Source organism: Zophobas morio, unplaced genomic scaffold (assembly GCF_036711695.1).
Source record: "Zophobas morio isolate AGI-343-1 ecotype UQ-CSIRO unplaced genomic scaffold, CSIRO_AGI_Zmor_V1 ptg000041l, whole genome shotgun sequence".
Taxonomy (NCBI): domain Eukaryota; kingdom Metazoa; phylum Arthropoda; class Insecta; order Coleoptera; family Tenebrionidae; genus Zophobas; species Zophobas morio.
The window spans coordinates 2,728,215-2,750,299 of NW_026972146.1; the positions used below are offsets into that span (position 1 = coordinate 2,728,215).

The 22,085-nt window shown below is 30.4% G+C and overlaps 1 protein-coding gene across 11 annotated transcripts in view; it reads left to right on the forward strand.

Moving 5' to 3' along the window:
• LOC135141036 (E3 ubiquitin-protein ligase Ufd4) overlaps nucleotides 1-22,085 on the forward strand; it is a 59,955-nt gene that overhangs the window by 1,607 nt on the left and 36,263 nt on the right. For all 11 annotated transcript variants that reach the window (XM_064071852.1, XM_064071853.1, XM_064071854.1 and 8 more), the window contains one exon: nucleotides 16,920-17,059. In XM_064071852.1, the coding sequence (XP_063927922.1) occupies nucleotides 16,920-17,059 (140 nt within the window). Of the gene's footprint in view, nucleotides 1-16,919; nucleotides 17,060-22,085 lie in introns of those variants that run through there.

The window sequence follows — 22,085 nt, forward strand, 5'->3', positions numbered from 1 at the left end:
ATAAATACACATTTTTAACAAATCGCAATAATAGGACGGTTCATAATTTAAAAGCAATTTAAACGGGTTTCGCTTGGGAGCATTGATTTCCACAAATTTAATCAAAGTGCGGGTTTTCAGCGGCCACTTTATAAAGAAAATTAAATTGAGGGTTTACAGTTGAGGGAGTTTTATTAATCCGAAAATTCACTTATGTTCCTATTTTTTTTTTTACTTACCGAGCGTAAAGTAAGGAAGTCGAGTACATCGGGCGACTGGCGGCTTTCATGTTTTTTCGACGTTTTATGACCCCTAGAGTACGAAAAACTATGTCTCCCATTTCCGTCTGTCTGTCTGTCGTCTGTCCGTATTTTTATTAGGTAGATGATCTCCGAAACCACCGACCGGTTTGTTGTAAAATTTTGTTATATATGTTGCCTTACAATGTTATGTAGATAGTAAAACGGAAAAATTTGTTTTTTAGCCATTCAAATTTTTGGAAAAAAATCAAAATTGTTTAAAATTTTCCAATTTAATTTTGAAATTGCGGAGTCAAATGCTTTGCAATCTTGCAGACATTTTAAGGTTCATGAAACCGTGTTGAACTTTTATCCTAGACGTCTAGATTTTTCAACTTCTCGATTTTCCTGGAACTTTCAGTTTTTCAGGTTTTTGATTTTTCAATTTTTCGTTTGTTGAAATTTTCGATTTTTCGATTTTTTGATCGTTCGACTTTTCGGTTTTTCGAATTTTCAATTGATTTTTCAATTTTTCTTTTGTTCAAATTTTCGATTTTCTAACTTCGATTTCTCTAGTTTTCAAATTTCGAATTCTCACTTTTTCAATATTTTTGTTTTTCTTCAATTTTTCAATTTTCAGTTTTTCGATTTTCAATTTTTCGATGTTTCAATGTTGTAATTTTTCAATTTTTCGATTTCTCAGTTTTCCAGTGTTTCACTTTTGCGATTTTTCAATTTTTGACGATTCTAAATTTTCGATTTCTGACTTCAGTGTTTCAGATTCGATTTTTCAATTTTTACGTTCTTGATTTTTGGGTTTTTCAAATTCTCGATTCTTGGATTTCTCAATTTCTCGATTTTTTGATTTTTGAACTTTTCGATTTCTCGCTTTTTCAGTGTTTCGATTTCTCGATTTTTCAGTTGATTTTTCAATATTTTTGTTTTTCTTCAGTTTTTCGATGTTTCAGTGTTGGGATTTTTCAACTTCTCAATTTTTCGATTTTTTAATTTTGACGTTTCTAAATTTTTGATTTCTGACTTTTAAATGTTTCGGTTTCTAGATCTTTCAGTTTTTCAGGTTTTTGATTTTTCAGTTTTTTGTTTGTTCAAATTTTCGATGTTCCGACTTTGATTTTTCGAATTTTCGATTTCTCGATTTTTCAAATTTCGAACTCCCAGTTTTTCAACATTTCAGTTTTGGCATTTTTTGTTTTTTTTTCCTTCAATTTTTCGTTTTTCAATTTATCGATTTTTCAACTTTTCAATTTTCAAATTTTTTCGTTTCTCGATCTTTCAGTTTTTCAGGTTTTTGATTTTTCGTTTGTTCAAATTTTCGATTTTTCGAATTTTGGATTTCTCAATTTTTCAAATTTCGAATTCTCAGTTTTTCTTCAATTTTTCGATTATTCAGTTTTTCAATGTTTCAGTGTTGGGATTTTTCAATTTTTCGATTTTTTAATTTTAACGTTTCTAAATTTTTGGTTTCTGACTTTTAAATGTTTCGGTTTCTAGATCTTTCAGTTTTTCAGGTTTTTGATTTTTCAGTTTTTTGTTTGTTCAAATTTTCGATGTTCCGACTTTGATTTTTCGAATTTTCGATTTCTCGATTTTTCAAATTTCGAACTCCCAGTTTTTCAACATTTCAGTTTTAGCATTTTTTGGTTTTTTTCCTTCAATTTTTCGATTTTCAATTTATCGATTTTTCAACTTTTCAATTTTCAGATCTTTTCGTTTCTCGAGCTCTCAGTTTTTTATGTTTTTGATTTTTCGATTTTTCGTTTGTTCAAATTTTCGATTTTTCGAATTTTGGATTTCTCTATTTTTCAAATTTCGAATTCTCAGTTTTTCAATATTTTTGTTTTTCTTCAATTTTTCGATTACTCAGTTTTTCAATGTTTCAGTGTTGGGATTTTTCAATTTCTCAATTTTACTATTTTTTAATTTTGACATTTCTAAATTTCCGATTTCTGACTTCTCAATGTTTCGGTTTCTAGATCTTTTGGTTTTCCAGGTTTTTGATTTTTCAGTTTTTCGTTTGTTCAAATTTTCGATTTTCCGACTTTCATTTTTCGATTTCTCGATTTTTCAAATTTAGAATTGTCAGTTTTGGCATTTTTTTTGTTTTTTCTTCAATTTTGAGATTCTTCAACATTTCAGTTTTGGCACTTTTTTGGTTTTTTTTCCTTCATTTTTTCTATTTTCAATTTTGAGATTTCTCAATTTTTTCATGTCTCATTTTAATGATTTTTGAATTTTTCAAATTTTGGCGATTCTCAGTTTTCGATTTCTGAATTTTCAAATTTTCGATTTTTCAGTTTCTCGATTTCCAATTTTTTGATCTTTATTTTTTCATTTTTCGATTTCTCAATTTTCGGATTGTTCATTTTCACGAGTTTTCATTTTTTGATGTCTCTAAATTTTCGATTTCTCGATTTATGGATTTCTTTATTTTTCAGTTTTTCAGGTTTTTGATTTTTTCTTTGTTCAAATTTGTACTTTTTTGACTTTTCGATTTCTCGATTTATGGATTTATCTGTTTTTCGTTTTTCGATGCTTCAATTTTGAGATTTTTTAATTTTTCGATTCTTTAATTTTTTCGATATTTCTGTTTTGGGACTTTTCATTGTTTCAGTTCTTCAATTTTTCAATTCTTCGATATTACTTTTTTTTAATTTTTCGAATTTTTTGATTGTAGATTTTTTAATTTTTTGATATTTCGACATCTCGGTTTTAGATTTTTCTGTTTTTAAATTTTTCGATTTCTCGATTTTTTAATTTTTCGATTTATGGATTTTAAAAATTTTTTGATTTTTCGACTTTTCGGTTTTTCAGTTTAAGCGATTTTATAATTTCCGTCATTTCTTGATTTTTCAAGTTTTCGATTTCTTAAAATTTGGATTTTTCAATTTCTCCAAGTTCACTTTTAAAATTTTTCAAATTTCGAATTCTCAGTTTTTCAACATTTCAGTTTTGGTATTTTTTGTTTTTTTTTTTCATTTCTTCGATTTTCAATTTTTCGATTACTCAGTTTTTTGATGTTTCAGTGTCGAAATTTTTCATTTTTTCGATTTCTCAATTTTCCGATATCTCACTTTACGATTTTTGAATTTTTCAATTTTTGACGATTCTCAGTTTTCGAGTTCTGAATTTTCAAATGTTTCGGTTTCTAGATCTTTCAATTTTTCACGTTTTTGATTTTTCGAATTTTCGTGTGTTTGAATTTCCGATTTTTCAGTTTCTCGATTTCCAATTTTTGGGTTTTTATTTTTTCTTGATTTTTTCATTTTTCGGTTTGTCAATTTTCCGATTGTTCATTTTTACGAGTTTTCAATTTTTGACGTCTCCAAATTTTCGATTTCCCGATTTATGGATTTCTTCGTTTTTCAGGTTTTTGATTTTCCCTTTGTTTAAATGTTTGATTTTTCGATTTTTGGATTTGTCAGTTTTTCGTTTTTCGATGTTTCAATTTTGAGATTTTAAAAATTTTTTCGATTTATCAATTTTGATATATTTCAGTTTTGGGACTTTTCACTTCTTTTCACAGTTCTTCAATTTTTCGATTTTTTCAATTCTTCGATATTTTTTTTTTAATTTTTTGAATTTCCTAATTTTAGATTTTTAAAATTTTTGGTATTTCGACTTCAGTTTTAGGTTTGTCAGTTTTTCAAATTTTCTATTTCTCGATTTTTTAATTTTTTGTTTGTTCGGCACACGGGACGTCGTTGCATCACGTGTTGCTAAACATGAGTCGGCAATCGGTATTGTGTGATCACAATCGGATTTTTGTTGGAGGACGTGTGAGGAGCCCGAAGAGCACGTTGTACAGGATGTTTCACCGAAAACGGCCGCCCGGAGCGATCCAACTGCGCCGAAAGCCTTGCCGGAAAGAACGGGAGAATCAAACCGCGCCGATGATATCAATCTCTCTAATATTGCAAAAACTGATAATCAGAGATAGGTATTGATTTCCAGACAATAGTTTTGCGACGACCGCGACGAGATTTAAATGCGTGTGCGTGGACGTCGAAAAAATTTTAAAACAACTACACACGATAACGAAAACACGCGGAACACGTTATCGTTATTGGGAAAAAAACGGATAATACAATACTTATTGTGAAAAACAGGTACGATTTTGTGTATATCTGGCTTTCAAAGTCGTGACCTCACTATTACGTTTTTAAATAGCGGGAATGACAAAATTTTGTAACCTTCAAACCGAGTTTTTGTGTTTTTTTTTTGTAACCTCAGTAATTTTGGTGATTTTGTATTTGCGAAGATTGTAATTCGCGCCCTTGTGACGTCACGATTTCTAAATGACCGCTATTGGTTGCTAACCCGGAATCGACCAATGACAATGCAGCAGCCGGCACTGGCGTTCGTTGTTTTATTATTTACGTTTTCACGGGCTGATTTTAAAACAGAGTCCCTTGACGGTATCATAAATACACATTTTTAACAAATCGCAATAATAGGACGGTTCATAATTTAAAAGCAATTCAAACGGGTTTCGCTTGGGAGCATTGATTTCCACAAATTTAATCAAAGTGCGGGTTTTCAGCGGCTACTTTTTAAAGAAAATTATTAAATTGAGGTTTTACGGTTCAGCGAGTTTTATTAATCCGAAAATTCACTTATGTTCTTGTTTTTTATTTTTACTTCCCGAGCGTAAAGTAAGGAAGTCGAGTACATCGGGCGACTGGCGGCTTTCATGTTTTTTCGACGTTTTATGACCCCTAGAGTACGAAAAACTAGGTCGCCCGTGTCCGTCTGTCTGCCTGTCGTCTGTCCGGATTTTTGTTAGGTAGATAATTTCCGAAGCTACCGATCGGTTTGTTGTAAAATTTTGTTATGTAGATAGTAAAACGGTAAAATTTGTTTTTTAGCCATTCAAATTTTTGGAAAAAAATCAAAATTGTTTAACGTTTTCCAATTTAATTTTGAAATTGCGGAGTCGAGTGCTTTGAAATCTTGCGACATTTTAAGGTTCATGAAACCGTGTTGAACTTTTATCCTAGACGTCCAAATTTTTTGAAAAGAAAAATCAAAATTGTAAACGACAATTTTTCCACTTTTCAATTTCTGGATTTTTCGACTTCTCGATTTTCAATTTTTCGCTTAGTCGGTTTTTCGATACATATTTCATTGTAATGATTTTTCAATATTTCGATGTTCCAGTGTTTCGATTTTTCAATTTTAGACATTTCTAAATTTTCGATTTCTCGACTTTTCAATGTTTCGGTTTCTGGGACTTTCAGTTTTTCAAGTTTTTGGTTTTTCAGTTTTTTTTTTTCGATTCTTGGATTTCTGAATTTCTCGATTTTTTGATCCTCGACTTTTCGATTTCTCGAATTTATCAATTTTTTTTTTGTTCAAATTTTCTATTTTCCGACTTCGGTTTCTCTAGTTTTCAAATTTCGAATTCTTAGTGTTTCTATGTTTTTGTTTTTCCTTAATTTTTCAATTTTCAGTTTCCCGATTTTCAATTTTTCGATGTTTCAGTGTTGGGATTTTTCAATTTTTCGATTTCTCAGTTTTCCAATGTGTCGCTTTTACGATTTTTCAATTTTTGACGATTCCAAATTTTCGATTTCTGACTTCAGTGTTTCAGTTTCTAGATCTTTCAGTTTTTCAGGTTCTTGATTTTTCAGTTTTTCGCTTGTTTGAATTTTCAATTTTTCGATTCTTTGATTTTTGGGTTTTTATTAAAATTTCTTGGATTTCTCAGTTTATCGATTTTTTGATTTTTTGCATTTCGATTTCTCGCTTTTTCAGTGTTTCAATTTCTCGACTTACCGATTTTTCAGCTGATTTTTCAATTTTTCTTTTGTTCAAAATTTCGATTTTCCGACTTCGAATTTTCGATTTCTCAATTTTTCAAATTTCGAATTCTGTTTTTCAATAATTTTGTTTTTCTTCAATTTTTCGATTACTCAGTTTTTCGATGTTTCAGTATTGGGATTTTTCAATTTCTCAATTTTTTGATGTTTCACTTTTACGATTTTTCAATTTTTGGCGATTCTAAATTTTCGATTTCTGACTTTCAGTTTCTAGATCTTTCAGTTTTTCAGGTTTTTGATTTTTTAGTTCTTCGTTTAAATTTTCGATTTTTCAATTTTTCGGTTCTTGAATGATGGGTTTTTTAAATTTTCGGTTCTTGTATTTCTCAATCTCTCGATTTTTTGATTTTTGGACTTTTCGATTTCTCGATTTTTCAGTTGATTTTTCAATTTTTCTTTTGTTCAAATTTCGAATTCTCAGTTTTTCAATATTTTTGTTTTTCTTCAATTTTTTGGTTACTCAGTTTTTCGATGTTTCAGTGCTGGGATTTTTCGATTTTTCAATTTCTCAATTATACGATTTTTCAATTTTGACGATTCTAAATTTTTGATTTCTGACTTTTAAATGTTTCGTTTTCTAGATCTTTCATTTTCAGGTTTTTGATTTTTCAGTTTTTTGTTTCGAACTCAGTTTTCAGTATTTCAGTTTTGGCATTTTTTGTTTTTTTCCTTCATTTTTTCGATTTTCAGTTTCTCGATTTTTCAACTTCTCGATTTTCAATTTTTTGATTACTCAGTTTTTCGATCTTTAAGTGTTGGGATTTTTCAATTTTTCGATTTCTCAATTTTCCGATGTCCCACTTTTACGATGTTTCAATTTTCGATTTCTGAATTTTTAAATGTTTCCGTTTCTCGATCTTTCAGTTTTTCAGGTTTATGATTTTTCGATTGTTCAAATTTTCCAAGTTTCGATTTCTGTATTTTTCAAATTTCGAATTCTCAGTTTTTAAATATTTTTGTTTTTCTTCAATTTTTCGATATCCAGTTCTGGATTTTTCAACCTCTCGATTTTCAATTTTTCGGTTACTTAGTTTTTCGATGTTTCAGTGTTGCGATTTTTCAATTTTCCGATGCCTCACTTATACGATTTTTCAATTTTTGACGATTCTCAAATTTCGATTTCTGAATTTTCAAATGTTTCTGTTTCTCGATTTTTCAGTTTTTCAAGTTTTTGATTTTTCAATTTTTCGTTTGTTCAAATTTTCGACTTCGACTTCGATTTTTCAGTTTCTGGATGTTCAATTTTTCGATTTTTATTTTTTCTCGATTTTTTCATTTTTCGGTTTCTCAATTTTCCGATAGTTCATTTTTCGATTGTGGGTTTTGTCAATTTTTCGTTTTTCAATGTTTCAGTTTTGGGATTTTTGTTAATTTTTCGATTTTTCATTTTATTTCGATTTTTTAATTTTATGATATTTCGACTTCTCGGTTTTAGATTTTTTGGTTTTTCAATTTTCCGACTTTGATTTTTCGATTTCTCGATTTTTCAAATTTCGAATTCTCAGGTTTTCAACATTTCAGTTTTGGCATTTTTTGCTTTTTTTCCCTTCATTTTTTGGATTTCACAATTTTTCGATGTCTCATTTTTACGATTTTTCAATTTTTCAATTTTTGACGGTTCTCAGTTTTCTGAATCTTCAAATGTTTCGGTTTCTCGATCTTTCAGTTTTTCAGGTTTTTGATTTTTCGATTTTTCGTTTGTTTAAATTTTCGATTTTTTAGTTTCTCGATATCCAATTTTTCGATTTTTATTTTTTCTCGATTTTTCATTTTTCGATTTCTCAATTTTCCGATTGTTCATTTTTACGAGTTTTCCATTTTGACGTCTCTAAATTTTCGATTTCTCGATTTGTGATTATTTGATTTTTCTCTTTGAATTTTTGATTTTTCGACTTTTTGCTTTGTCGATTTTTAGATTTGTCAGTTTTTCGTTTTTAGATGTTTCAGTTTTGAGATTTTTTAATTTATCGATTCTTTAATGTTTTTTCATTTTTCAATTTTTCGATATTTCAGTTTTTTGGACTTTTCACTGTTTTAGTTCTTCAATTTTTCGATTTTTCAATTCTTTGATATTACTTTTTTTAATTTTTCGAATTTTTTAATTTTTTGATATTTAGACTTCTCGGTTTTAGATTTTTCGGTTTCTCGATTTATGAATTTTTTAATTTAAAATTTTTGTTTTTTTTTGTTTTTTTTTTTAATATCAAATGTTTGAGTTTTTTCGATTTTGAGCTATTTCCATTTTTCTACTTCTCGACTTTTCGGTTTTTCAATTTTTGTGATTTTCCAATTTGCCGTCATTTGTTGATTTTTCAGGATTCCGATTTTTTAAATTTTGGGTTTTTCGATTTCTCAATTTTTCTGTTTCTCGGCTACTTAATTTTTCGATTTTTTAATTTTTAATTGTTTCATATTTCTGTTTTTCACTTTTTCGATAAGTATTTTAATTTTTTCATTTTTCGATTTTTTAAATGTCTAATTTTTCAATTTTTCGATTTTACGATTTTTTGGTGTTTTGATTTTCCAGTTTTTCAAGTTTTGAAGTTTTCAGTTTTACGTTTATTTAAATTTTCGATTTTCCGAATTTTCGAAATCTCGTTTTTTCAATATTTCAGTTTTGTTATTTTTTTCTTCAATTTTTTAATTTGTCAATTTCTGACTATTCTCACTTTTGATTTCTGAATTTTCAAATGTTTCGGTTTCTCGATCTTCTAGTTTTTCAGGTTTTCAATTTTTCGATATCGATTTTAAAATTTGTATGTTTTTCGTTTTTTTTTTTTTTAATATCAAATGTTTCAATTTTTTCGATTTCTTCTCGACTTTTCGGTTTTTCAATTTTTATGATTTTATATTTTCCGTCATTTCTTGATATTTCAGGCTTTCGAGATTCTTCGATTTCTCAAATTTTGGATTTCCCAATTTTTCAGTTTTTCAAAATTTCTGTTTTTCACTTCTTCCATATTTCTATTTTTCAATTTTTCGATTATTGACGTTTTTAAATTTTCGATTTCTCTTTTTTTTTATTTTTCGACTTACCGATATCTTGATCTTTCAGTTTTTCCTTTCTTTAAATTTTCGATTTTTCAATTTTGGGATTTTTAAATTTTATTCGAACTTTTAAATTTTAGATTTTTTAATTTTATATTTCGACTTGTCGGTTTTCGATTTTTTGATTTTTCGATCGTTCAATTTCTCGATATTTCAATTTTTCAATTTATCCATTTTTTTAATTTCAAATGTTTCAAATTTTTAGCTTTTCGATTTTAGGCTCTTTCCATTTTTCTGCTTTTTGACTTTTCCATTTCTCGATCTTTTGATCTTTCGATTTATAGATATTTCAGTTTTTTGGATGTTTCGATTTTTTTTGGTTTTTCAATTTCTTGATTTTTCAAGCTCTCGATTCTACAATTTTTAGATTTTTGAAAGTGTGGATTTTTCAATTTCTCGGTTTCGAAATTGTCGATTTTAGGATTTTTTTTTTGGTGTTTTGACTTCTTGACCTGTCGATTTTTCGATGTTTAGATTTCTCGCCCAATTTTTCAACTTTTCAATTTTGGAAATTTTTCAATTTCTGGATTTTTCAATAATTCGATATTTTAATTATTCGATTTTTTGTTTATCCGCTTTAAAAATACATGTTCCATATTATTATTATTGGGCTGCACTTCAGGGGCGAGGGAAGTTCTATCCAAATAACCTTCGACCAATTTTTTAACTAATTATTATTTACGAAAAATCATAGCCATTGACGAAATACTTCTTGCTTGCACAGGTCCGGACTCGTGCCGCTTGGGCGATTACCATAATGGTAATTACAGTGGTAGTTTTTCTAACCATTACCAAAGATTTCCACGCATGAAATCATGGTAATTTTCGCGTACCGTGGTGGAAAACGAGCCTCCGGCAATTTTCAGTATTTGTACTGCTTCTCTAATTATCCCGTAATTGATTGAGCGTAGGTAAAACACCTTAAACGGCATATGGAAACCTGACGATTGTAATAATTAGAAGCTTTTTCAACCAACACGCTTTCATAATCGACAAGGTTGCCGGTGTGTTGTTGTTATGAGGGCGTCGTGTGTGTCACTAGTAATTCTCGGAATTTTTTATTTACGTCGTCGGAGTTTTCGTGCTTCGGGGTTATTTGCAAACGATAATCATGAAGTGGCATTCGAGTATGTAATTTTAGAAACATGAAATTTTTAAGTCGATTTATAAAAAGTTTGCAAGTGCAGAAGACGGGAAGCGCTAGAAAAACTGGATTACGAAGTTTCCGTGCTTTGATGTTATTTACCGCGACAATTATAAACTAGTATGTAATTTGGACGCCGAAACATGAAATTTCAGTTTTAATTATCACTTTGCGAAAAATGTTTGTAAGTCTTTGGTGGTAGAGGGGAAGCGCTAGAAATTACGTATTTGTGTCGCCACATTACGAAAACTCGCACAACCCAATTCAGCATTCAGAATTGGAATTTCACCTGCAAATTTATACGGCGCAGTTTTTTCAAGACTTTTCCAAATGCAATTTGGTCGGCTTTCCGACTTATTCTTATTCGGATCCCACCCAATAAAAACCGAAGTTTGTTTATACGTTGTACGTGACGCGGAAGTACGAGCGCTTGAAGCTCCTAAATTGTGAAATTGTCTTTTATGCTTTGTTGGACTCGATGGGATAAGTATGTATTTGCATGTAGGTCAATTAAATGGACAAACTGTTGCGTTACTTTGTTTTACGGACGTCACGTAACGAAACGAGCGGACAGCGCAGAAAATAGTAGGTGATAAAAGATACGTCTGTTTTAAAATTATAATTAAAACGGTAGAAATTATTAATGACGCTTAAATGCTAAATAGGTACAGGGAAGTCGCAAGGCCAGAGTATGACTCGCCACATCTTACGTTATAAATCCGTGATTTATTTCAAAGTGTTCAGTCCTCGGTGAAAGTAAAAAATCGCCGTTTCTGCGGTCACTTCTATGTTTTCATTATTCAAACGAGTGATTCACCGCATTGTTTTGACACGTTTTCGCACGAGGTGCGAGCATGCCGTGTATAAATTTCGAAAATGAACACGCTGCAGTAGAATAAATAGTTAAATTAAGCTAGCGCAAATATCGATCACTCGGTCCGGAAAGTTCCTACTTCATGCACATTTTGTAAGAGTGATCGAACGAGTAGACTTAGCAAATGTTTGTTTCCAAGGTTAATCCAAAACAGCGCCTGACCCTGAATTATTTAAATAAAAAATATAACAACCATCCATAACATCTGAAGAAATCTTGCAAATTAGGTGGGAGCGCCGTCTGCTTTTTTACTAACTTCAGAGCCAAATTAAAATTCAATCCGTTCGCGCTTTTCGTTTCGTAAGAGTTTTATGAGTTTGCGGCATGAATAACAAGGACGGCATACGCATTGTAAAATCGGTTGTTTGCTTCATTCAATGAAATACCGACGAAGATGCGACAAGCGACACCCGATCAATAAACGTGGATATTTGCGATAAGGATCGATATCGTTCTCGAATTGTTTATGTAAAGCGTGATTTTTTTCCTCGGGTGAAAGTCGCGTGAAAGTTGCGTTAATTCCGACGATCATTAAAACAAATTAATGGACCGTTTTGGCGGTTATTAGAAAAATTGCGTTTCACCCGGACGAGCCAGCCGAAAGTTTTATTTATAAACAAAGCGAGAGCCAAGAATCCCACCGAATTTCCACCGACAGATAGAAAATTGCGCGCTGACTCATGAAAAATCGCTACTATTTTCAGTGTTACTCCGAAACGCAAAAGCGAAACGCGAAGGATACGATGCAAATTCATTTGCGACACGTGAACGTGGGAGGATTCTGCGACGATGGTTTCGGCGCACGATAGTTCAAGACCCAAATTCCGTGAAAAGCGGCTGTCCAGAGTTGGAATCCGTGACCCGGCGATTGTTTCTGGTGACTGATGACGAGACGATGTCCTGAAGACGGATTTACAGTTGCGTAACGGGACCCTGTTGCAAGACGGGTTTGAGTGTCTAGACCGACGAAGTTTAGCGATTTTGTGTGCGGTCGATTTGCATTCACAAAAAAAATTGACGCAGGGTTAACGACTGGGATGCTTTCAAACATTGCCACATTTTTAGAGCGTGTGTCAATGTTTTCGTAATTTAATTGCTTATCGAGGTAAATTTTATCTTATCTCGTGTAAATTGTACTAATTATGGGAGCGTTGAATGCATGTGTTTGTAAATATTGTTTTGTTTGGGAAAAAAACCTGTGTCAAGCGCTAGCTGGTTTCGCAAATTCATGCTGAGGTCGAAGATGGTGAACTTATGGATGTACGAAAATCGTGATGTTGCGTGGAGGATGGTAATAAGCGCGATTTCGTAATAAGTTACGACAAGTAATTGTGGATGTTTTTGTGGTCCAAAAAGCTGATTTTTTTGAATAATATTAAATGTGTTGCATAACGTAGGTCCCACACGCTACAGAAAATGCGCGAGTTAATTGCGACGATCTTGAGTGACAGGTGGTGCGGCAGTTACCCGATCCGAATCCATTATTGATAGTCGGAACAGATACTAAAAAATTGGTCTAAAGAGTTTAGACAGTACTTCCCTCGCTGTCGGAAACTTGACGACTGCATGGCTATTGTGTTTTTTTCTCATTACATTTTTGTAGTGGGAATTTAAAAAAAATTGCGATGACGTCAACATTTTTGCAAGGACACGTATATCAGTTGGGATAGATGTAGTGTAATACTAAGAATAAAATTATTGTATTCCCAAATTTTCGGGAAAATGAATTGGGTCGTTTGAATATTGATTTGTAATAATCAATAAAATAACGAAACAATTTACTCACGTATACCTACGTATCAGAGGCAACTGAAAATCGTGTATGTATAAACATTCTTAATTTAAGATGACAGGCGTAACAGCATACGTGAGAGCCAAACAGAGAAACTGTAAACAAAACGACCGTCGGTTTTATTGCTTCGACTTCCGCTTATTATATAAAACATTGGGTTTTATTTTAATTCTTGACGGTGAAATTCACAATTGGTTGATTATAAACATGTCTATTTCACATTCGCGGAATCAAGTGAACGCATAAAACAAATGCAGGTCTGTAATGTTAAAGTCGATGTAAATAAGCGTGCTACCCTTATGTTTCAACCGAGTTTTTCCTTTAACAAATTTTGTGTCTACCAAATTGGGTTGGTTGGGGTGTAATACTAATAATAAGTGTTGCCTTTAATTTAATCAATAAAATAAATTGACTTCATTAATTTTTTTGAACCACCAAATAAGAAAATCTAAAAAATATGAATGGAATGATAAATCACAAGTACAAACTCATCATATTTTTTGCATTTTAGATAGGATTTATTCAGCAAAATTTAAGGGTGACGTCATCAATTTTTTTAGGAGGGATGAACAAATACATTTTCAACAAAAGTTTACCATGCTTATAATAACTTTAAAATATTCCCAAGATTTCAAAGCATTCGGTTTTGTAATTCCTTATTAAATCGATAAAATAAATTCACGCATTCATTAATTTTTTTGAGTCACCCTGCATATGCAAATCCAAAAATATGAATGGAATGATAAATCACAAGTACAGACTCATCATATTTTGTACATTTTAGATACGATTTATTCGGCAAACTTTTGAGCTGACGTCATCAGTTTTTTGTAGAAGATAACCAAATATATTTTGACTAAAAATTTATTATGCTCTTTATAACCTTAAAAGATCTGCAAGATTTCAAAGCATTCGGTTTTATAGTTCCTGATTAAATCAATAAAATAAATTTACGCATTCATTAATTTTTTTGAGTCACCCTGTATATGCAAATCGAAAAAATTTGAATGGAATGATAAATCACAAGAAGAGACTCACCATATTTTGTACATTTTAGATAGGATTTTTTCAGCTAAATTTTGTGGTGACGTCATAAATTTTTTAGGGGGGACGACCAAATACGTTTTGATCAAAAATTTACCATGCTAATGATAATTTTAAAATGTCTTCAAGATTTCGAAGCATTCGGTTTTGTAGTTCCTGAGTAAATCAGTAAAATAAATTTACGCTTTCATTTATTTTCTTGAATCACCCTGTATATGCAAATCCAAAAAATATGAATGGAGTGATAGATCACAAGTAGAGACTGATCATATTTTGTACATTTTAGATATGATTTATTCGGCAAATTTTCGAGCTGACGTCATCAAGTTTTTGGAGGGGATAAGCAAATATATTTTGACTAAACATTTATTATGCTCTTTATGACCTTAAAACATCTGCAAGATTTCAGAGCATTCGGTTTTGTAGTTCCTGATTAAATCAATAAAATATATTTACGCATTCATTAATGACAAAATTTACATTTCAAATTGTATTATCAAATGGTAAAAGACTCACCAAAATTTATCACAAACAATGAAATGACGCAATCTCCAAATTTTACAATAGTATATCCCCCGTTTACGGTTTATGCATCCGTGTCGAGTTTTCACCTTAGACGTCAAGATTTTTGGAAAAAAAATCAACATTTTCCAATTTATAATGTTATTTAAATTTTAAAAAGTAGAATAGTCCTGATTTATAAATACGATATTGGGATTTTTCGGCTTGTCGATTTCTCGATTTTTCAACTTTAAATGTATCAATTTTTCAATATTTCAATTTTGGTCTTTTCCGATTCTTCCATTCTTCAAATTTTCTATTTCTCGATTTTTTTATTTTTCGATTTCTCAATCTTTCGGTGTTTCAATGACACGATTGAGTTCTCAATTTTTGTCCTCTTCAATTTTACGTTTTTTAAATATTTCAATTTTTCAACTTTTCCATGTTTTAATATTTCATTTTTTAAAATTCTAGGTTTTTCGATATCTCGAGTTTTCAGTTCTTCTATATTTCAATTTTTCGATTTTTTGAATTTTAATTTTCGATTTTCCAGTTTTTCTTTTTTAAAATTTTTCGATTATTCAATTTTTTAATTTCTCAATTTATGGAATTCAGATGCTTCGTTGTTTTGATTGTTCAATTTCTCAATTTTTCAATTTTTAACTTTCCTTTTCGGCTTCCCACTCAATTTCTCGATCTTCCGATTTTTCGAAGTCTCAGTTTTTGCATTTTTCGATTTTTGGATTTCTCGGTTTTTCGATTTTTTTCTTTTGAGGTTTTCAATTTCTGGATTTTCCAATTTTTCAATATCCCGATTTTTCAATTTTTCAAATTGAATTGGATTTCTCGATTCTTCAATTTTGCGATAGTTTAATTATTCAATGTTTTAAATTTTAGATTTTTCGATTTCTCGACTTTTCAGTTCTTTAGTATTAAAATTTTTCAATTTTTCAAATTTTTGCGTTAAATTTTCAGTTTTCTGATTTCTCAATTAATCTATTTTTGATTTTCCCACTTCTCAAAGTTTCGATTTTTGAGTTCTTCAATTTTTCGATTTTTCGACTTCGCTTTATTGGTTTTTCGATTTCTCAATTTTTGGATATATGCAAATCCAAAAAATATGAATGGAGTGATAGATCACAAGTAGAGACTGATCATATTTTGTACATTTTAGATATGATTTATTCGGCAAATTTTCGAGCTGACGTCATCAAGTTTTTGGAGGGGATAAGCAAATATATTTTGACTAAACATTTATTATGCCCTTTATAACCTTAAAACATCTGCAAGAAATCAGAGCATTCCGTTTTGTAGTTCCTGATTAAATCAATAAAATATATTTACGCATTCATTAATTTTTTTGAGTCACCCTGTATATGCAAATCCAAAAAATATGAATGGAGTGATAGATCACAAGTACAGGCTCATCATATTTTGTACATTTTAGATATGATTTATTCCACAAACTTTTGAGCTGACGTCATCAAGTTTTTGGAGGGGATAAGCAAATATTTTTTGACTAAAGATTTATGATGCTCTTTATAGCCTTAAAACATCTGCAACATTTCAAAGCATTCTGGTTAGCAGATTAAAAATTAAATTTCAAAATGTTGTTTTATAATTTTGATTTTTTTTCCAAAAATCTGGACGTTTCGGGTGAAAAGTCGATTCAGAGTTGTAAACTACATGTGTAGGACTATGTTATTTTATACAATTGAAAACCCATTTACTATGTACAATTTTGAAGTGACGTCATCGCATTAGTGGTGGGGATGATTAGACAAATTTTGGTTATCGTTTTACCATCTACATGATATTCTTAATATAAGTACAAAATTTCACAACAATCGGTCGAGTACTTTCGGAGATTATCTGTCTAATAAAAATCCGGGACAACAGACGGACAGACAGACGGAAATGGGAGACCTATTTCTTCGTCTTCTAGGGGTCATGAAAGATCGAGAAAACGTAAAAGTAGAGAGTCGGCCGACGGACTCGATTACAATACTTCCTTTGCTTACGCTCGGGAAGTAAAAAACCCTTCGAAATGCTTTAAATAACCGACATTACCGAATAAAATCACTGAAACCCGTGCTTCGACGTCGCTCGCGTGACCCAAACCGACATTAGTAATTGTCAAATGAAAGCAAGATCACTTGGCGACTCGCCTGAATGACAACAGAACCGATCTGTCAATACCGGCGAACATTTTTCTACATTTAAGGCTCTCGACGTGACCATTTACGCACCGCGACCTAGGTATTCTAGGTCGCGACGTATCGACTCTTGCGACCTTCGATTTTCGATTTTTCATGAATACATGGCAATTCCTTCCGCCTCGCCAATTTCTTTCAACCTGTAGCGTCACGAACGCCGAAGCGAACGTTTGCATTTTTAACGACACCTCAGCGTCTCTCGTTCGCCATAAACCATAATAAGACGTCCTTTCCGATTTCAGATGGCAGATCCTGATCCCGAGACGCTGCTCGAATGGCTGAACAGCGGCCTGGGCGACGAACGGGACATGCAGCTGATCGCCCTGGAACAACTGTGCATGCTGCTTTTGATGTCCGACAATGTAGACCGCTGCTTTGAGAGGTAAAAGGTTGATTACACCGATTGTATGCAGAAGGAACAGTGGAAAAGCTCACTAGTGGATTGCCACGCTCGAAATACCTCGGGCGACAAATGTCCATCGTGTGAAATGCGTCACTTTACGTGCTCCCGTTGTAGTATACTATTTCGATACTGAATTGTAGCCAGGAACGTCGGACGGAGCTTTTTCTGCAGCCGATTGTCTGTGTGGCGTCCCATTTCGATTTTTATTTTTACGTAGCCCACGTCAATTAGCCTATCTGGAACCGTGACACTCATTCCGGGTGTCCGATTGCTGACTTTGGGGTCCCTATTTCCTGCTCGGGGTGTCCTACCGCATCATTGTTTAAGTGTATTATAGTTGGACAACCTAATACAAATTTTACTTCGCCTAAATAGTGAGCTTTAGGACAAGGAATCCAGGGGACGTGGGACAAATTTTTCGTCAACGCGCATTTTCACTACAGTGAGTCAACGTATCAGGTTTATTTTACTCTCCATCAGATGGCGCCATCAAACATTAGCAAAGGCAAACACCCTTCACTCTGCTCTTATACGAGGAGTTATCCATATATCCATAATTAACATTGTTCCGTAAACAGTAATGTGTATAAACATATATGTACAAAATATGAAAATATACTTGACATAAAAAATATGAAGTCAACGCGTTGTAACGTGATACGAAAGAATTGAATTTAAATGAATTTGACGCCTATTTTTATTTGACTATATCTGAAGACTGACAGAAACTTTCCAAGAGTTTTTAAACGGGTATAATTGTTTAGTTTTACAGGATTTAGTAAAATTTAAATTCGTGGTGTTACAAAAATATTAACACAAAATAACAGAATGACATAAACTTTCGGCGTTAACATTACAAATAATTACAAGACAGAAAAAAACGCATTAAGAACTTAAGAATGGCAAAATTTACATTTCAAATTGTATTATCAAATGGTAAAAGACTCACCAAAATTTATCACAAACAATGAAATGACGCAATCTCCAAATTTTACAATAGTATGTCCCCCGTTTGCGGTTTATACATCCGTGTCGAGTTTTCACCTTGGAAGTCAAGATTTTTGGAAAAAAAATCAACATTTTCCAATTTATAATGTTATTTAAATTTTAAAAAGTAGCATAGTCCTGATTTATAAATACGCTGTTGGGATTTTTCGGCTTGTCGATTTCTCGATTTTTCAACTTTAAATGTCTCAATTTTTCAATATTCCAATTTTGGGCTTTTCCGATTCTTCCATTCTTCAAATTTTCTATTTCTCGATTTTTTTATTTTTCGATTTCTCAATCTTTCGGTGTTTCAATGACACGATTGAGTTCTCAATTTTTGTCCTCTTCAATTTTACGTTTTTTAAATGTTTAAATTTTTCAACTTTTCCATGTTTTAATATTTCATTTTTTAAAATTCTAGGTTTTTCGATATCGCGAGTTTTCAATTCTTCTATATTTCAATTTTTCGATTTTTTGAATTTTAATTTTCGATTTTCCAGTTTTTCTTTTTTAAAATTTTTCGATTATTCAATTTTTTAATTTCTCAATTTATGGAATTCAGATGTTTCGTTGTTTCGATTGTTCAATTTCTCAATTTTTCAATTTTTAACTTTCCTTTTCGGCTTCCCACTCAATTTCTCGATCTTCCGATTTTTCGAAGTCTCAGTTTTTGCATTTTTCGATTTTTGGATTTCTCGGTTTTTCGATTTTTTTCTTTTGAGCTTTTCAATTTCTGGATTTTCCAATTTTTCAATATCCCGATTTTTCAATTTTTCAAATTGAATTGGATTTCTCGATTCTTCAATTTTGCGGTATTTTAATTATTCAATGTTTTAAATTTTAGATTTTTCGATTTCTCGACTTTTCAGTTCTTTAGTATTAAAATTTTTCAATTTTTCAAATTTTTGCGTTAAATTTTCAGTTTTCTGATTTCTCAATTAATCTATTTTTGATTTTCCCACTTCTCAAAGTTTCGATTTTTGAGTTCTTCAATTCTTCGATTTTTCGACTTCGCTTTTTTGGTTTTTCGATTTCTCAATTTTTGGATATTTCTTTCAGTTTTGATATTTTTCAATACTTCGATTCTTTAATTTTTCGACTTCTAGATTTTTCTATTTTTTATTTTTGGATTTTCAGTTTTTTGTTTTTTATACTTCAATTGCTCAATTTTTCAACATTTCCATATTTTAATTTTTAAATTTCTAGATTTTTCGGTTTCTCGAGTTTCCAGTTCTATGTTTTAATTCTTCAAATTTCCGAATTTTTAAATTTTTTGAGATCTCAATTTATTGAGATTCGGATGTTTCGATGTTTTGATTATTCAATCTCTGGCTTTATCAATTTTTCCATATTTAAGTTTTCGATTTTTCGATTTTGGCCCATTTCGGTTTCCCAATTTTTCGATTTTTCGACTTCTCGATTTTTCGACTCCTCGATTTTTTGGTCTTTTGATTTTTACATTTCTCGATGTCTCAATTATTAAATTTTACGATGTTTCGATTTTTCGATTTGTTGGTTTTTCGATTTTTTGCTTTTCGGTTTCTCAATCTTTCGATGTTTCGATTTTTGAATTTTTAATTTATCCGATTTTTCAATTTTCCATTTTTTTAACGTTTCGACTTTTCGATTCGTTGATTTTTCAGTTTTTCGATTTTTAAATTTTGGATTTTCGAATTTTTATTTTTTTGATTTTTTGATGTTTGGATTTCTCCATTTTTCAGTTTTAGGATATTTTACTTCTCAATGTTTTAAATTTTAGATTTTTGGATTTTTCAGTTCTTCTATGTTTTTTTATTTTTCAAATTTTGACGTTTCTGAATTTTTAGTTTTCGGATTTCTCAATTAATCTATTTTTTATATTCCCATTTCTCCACTTCTTAAAATTTCGATTTTTCAGTTCTTCGGTTCTTCAATTTTTCGATTATTCAGGTTTTCGATTTTTCGACTCTGCTTTTTTGAATTTTCTGTTTTTCGGTATTTCAGTTTTGGAATTTTTCAATATGTTGATTCAATTTTGCAATTTTTTAATTTTTTAGTGTTTCGATTTTTCCAATTTTTCAAAAATTTCTCGATTTTCTACTTTTTCGTTTTTTCAAATTTAAGATTTTTTTGATTATTGATTTATTCGATTTTTTAATTTTTCAATTTTTCTATTCTCGATTGATCGAGATTTCGATTTTTCAGTTGTTCAATTTCCCTAGTTTTCAATTTTTGTTATGTTTCAACCCATCTCGACTTTTTGATTTCACGATCGATTCCTCGAGGTTCAATTTTTTGATGTTTGGATTTCCCCAGTTTTTAATTTTCCTTTGATTTTTCAATTTTTCGATTTTCCAATTTACCTGCTCATCAATTTTTAGGTATTTCAGGTTTCTTGTAGTTTTTTAATTTTTTATTATTTCGATTTTTCAATTTTTCAGTTCTTGAAAATTTCGATTTTTTAATTTCTCGATTTTCTACTTTTTCGATTTTTGAAATTTAAGATTTTTTTGATTAGTGAATTTATTCGATTTATCAAGTCTGGGATATTTCGATATTTCTATTTTTCGATTTTTTGATTTCTGGACTTTTCGATTTCACGATCTTTTCATGTTTCGATTCCTCGAGGTTCAATTTTTTGTTGTTTGGATTTCTAGATTTCTCGATTTTTTTGATTTTTCAATTTTTCGGCTTTTTGCATTTTCGATTTTCCGTTTTCAAAATTTTTCTTATTTTTCTTCGCAATTTTTCGACTTTTTGATTTCTTAATTTTTCAGTTTTTCAATTTTGCAATTCGTCGAAGTTTAAATCTTGCGATTTTTCAATTTCCCTTCTATTTTTCAGTTTTTCGAATCTTCAAAATTTCGATTTCTCGGTTTTCTGATTTTTCGACTTTTAACTTTTCGAAAAAACGAAACATCGAAATCTCGACAAATCGGGAAATCTCAAAAAATTATGAAACTGAAAAATCGAAAAATTGAAAAGTCGAAAAATTTAAAATTTAAAAAACCAAAAATGAAAGACCGGAAAAGTGAACAATAAAGAAAAAGGAAATCGAGAAATCGAAAAATTGATTAATCGATAAATCAGAAAATTGAAGAATCGATAAACTGAGATAACGAAAAAGAATGGAAAATGGAGAAATGGGGAAATCAAAAAATCGAAAAATCGAACACCTTCAAAAATTGAAATATTGAAAAATCAAAAAATCGATTTTTCGTTTTTTAAATTGTAGGATTATTAAATTTGTCAATTTTTTAATTTTTAAAATTTTAGATTTTTCATTTGTCGATTTTTCGATTTTCCAATTTCTTAATAATTATTCAATTCTCTATTTTTTAATTTTTTAATTTTTTGTATTTTCAATTTTGGCCTGATTTGATTTCTCAATTTTTCGATTTCCGAATTTTTGAGTTTTCGATAAACCGATCTTTTGATTTCCCGATGATTCAGTTTTTTAATTTTTCGTTGTTTTGATTTTTGGATTTCCCGATTTTTCGACTTTTTGGCTTTTTGATTTTCCAATTTTTTATTTCGATTTTTCAATTTTTCAAATTTTCACGTTTCTAAATTTTCAGTTTGCCGATTTCTAAAGTATTTTTTTTTATTTGTCCATTTCTGGACTTCCTAAAGTTTCGATTTTTCACACCTTCAATTCTTCAATTTTTCGATTTTTTAAGATTACGATTTTTCGATTTTGCTTTTTTAGATTTTCGATTTCTCAAGTTTCCAATTTTTTAATTTCTCAATTTTTTGAATATTTCTTTCAGTTATGAGATTTTTCAATATTTCAATTTTTCAACTTTTCGATTTTTGAATTGATGGATTTTTTTTGATTTCTCGATTTTTTACTTTTTGGATTTTCAATTTATTGTAAACTTTAGATTTTTTAATTCTGCGACTGTTTAATAAAGCTTCGATTTCTCAATTTTTCAACTTTTCGACGTTTTAATATTTCATTTTTTAAAATTCTAGATTTTTCGATATCTCGAGTTTTCAATTCTTCTATATTTCAATTTTTCGATTTTTTTAATTTTAA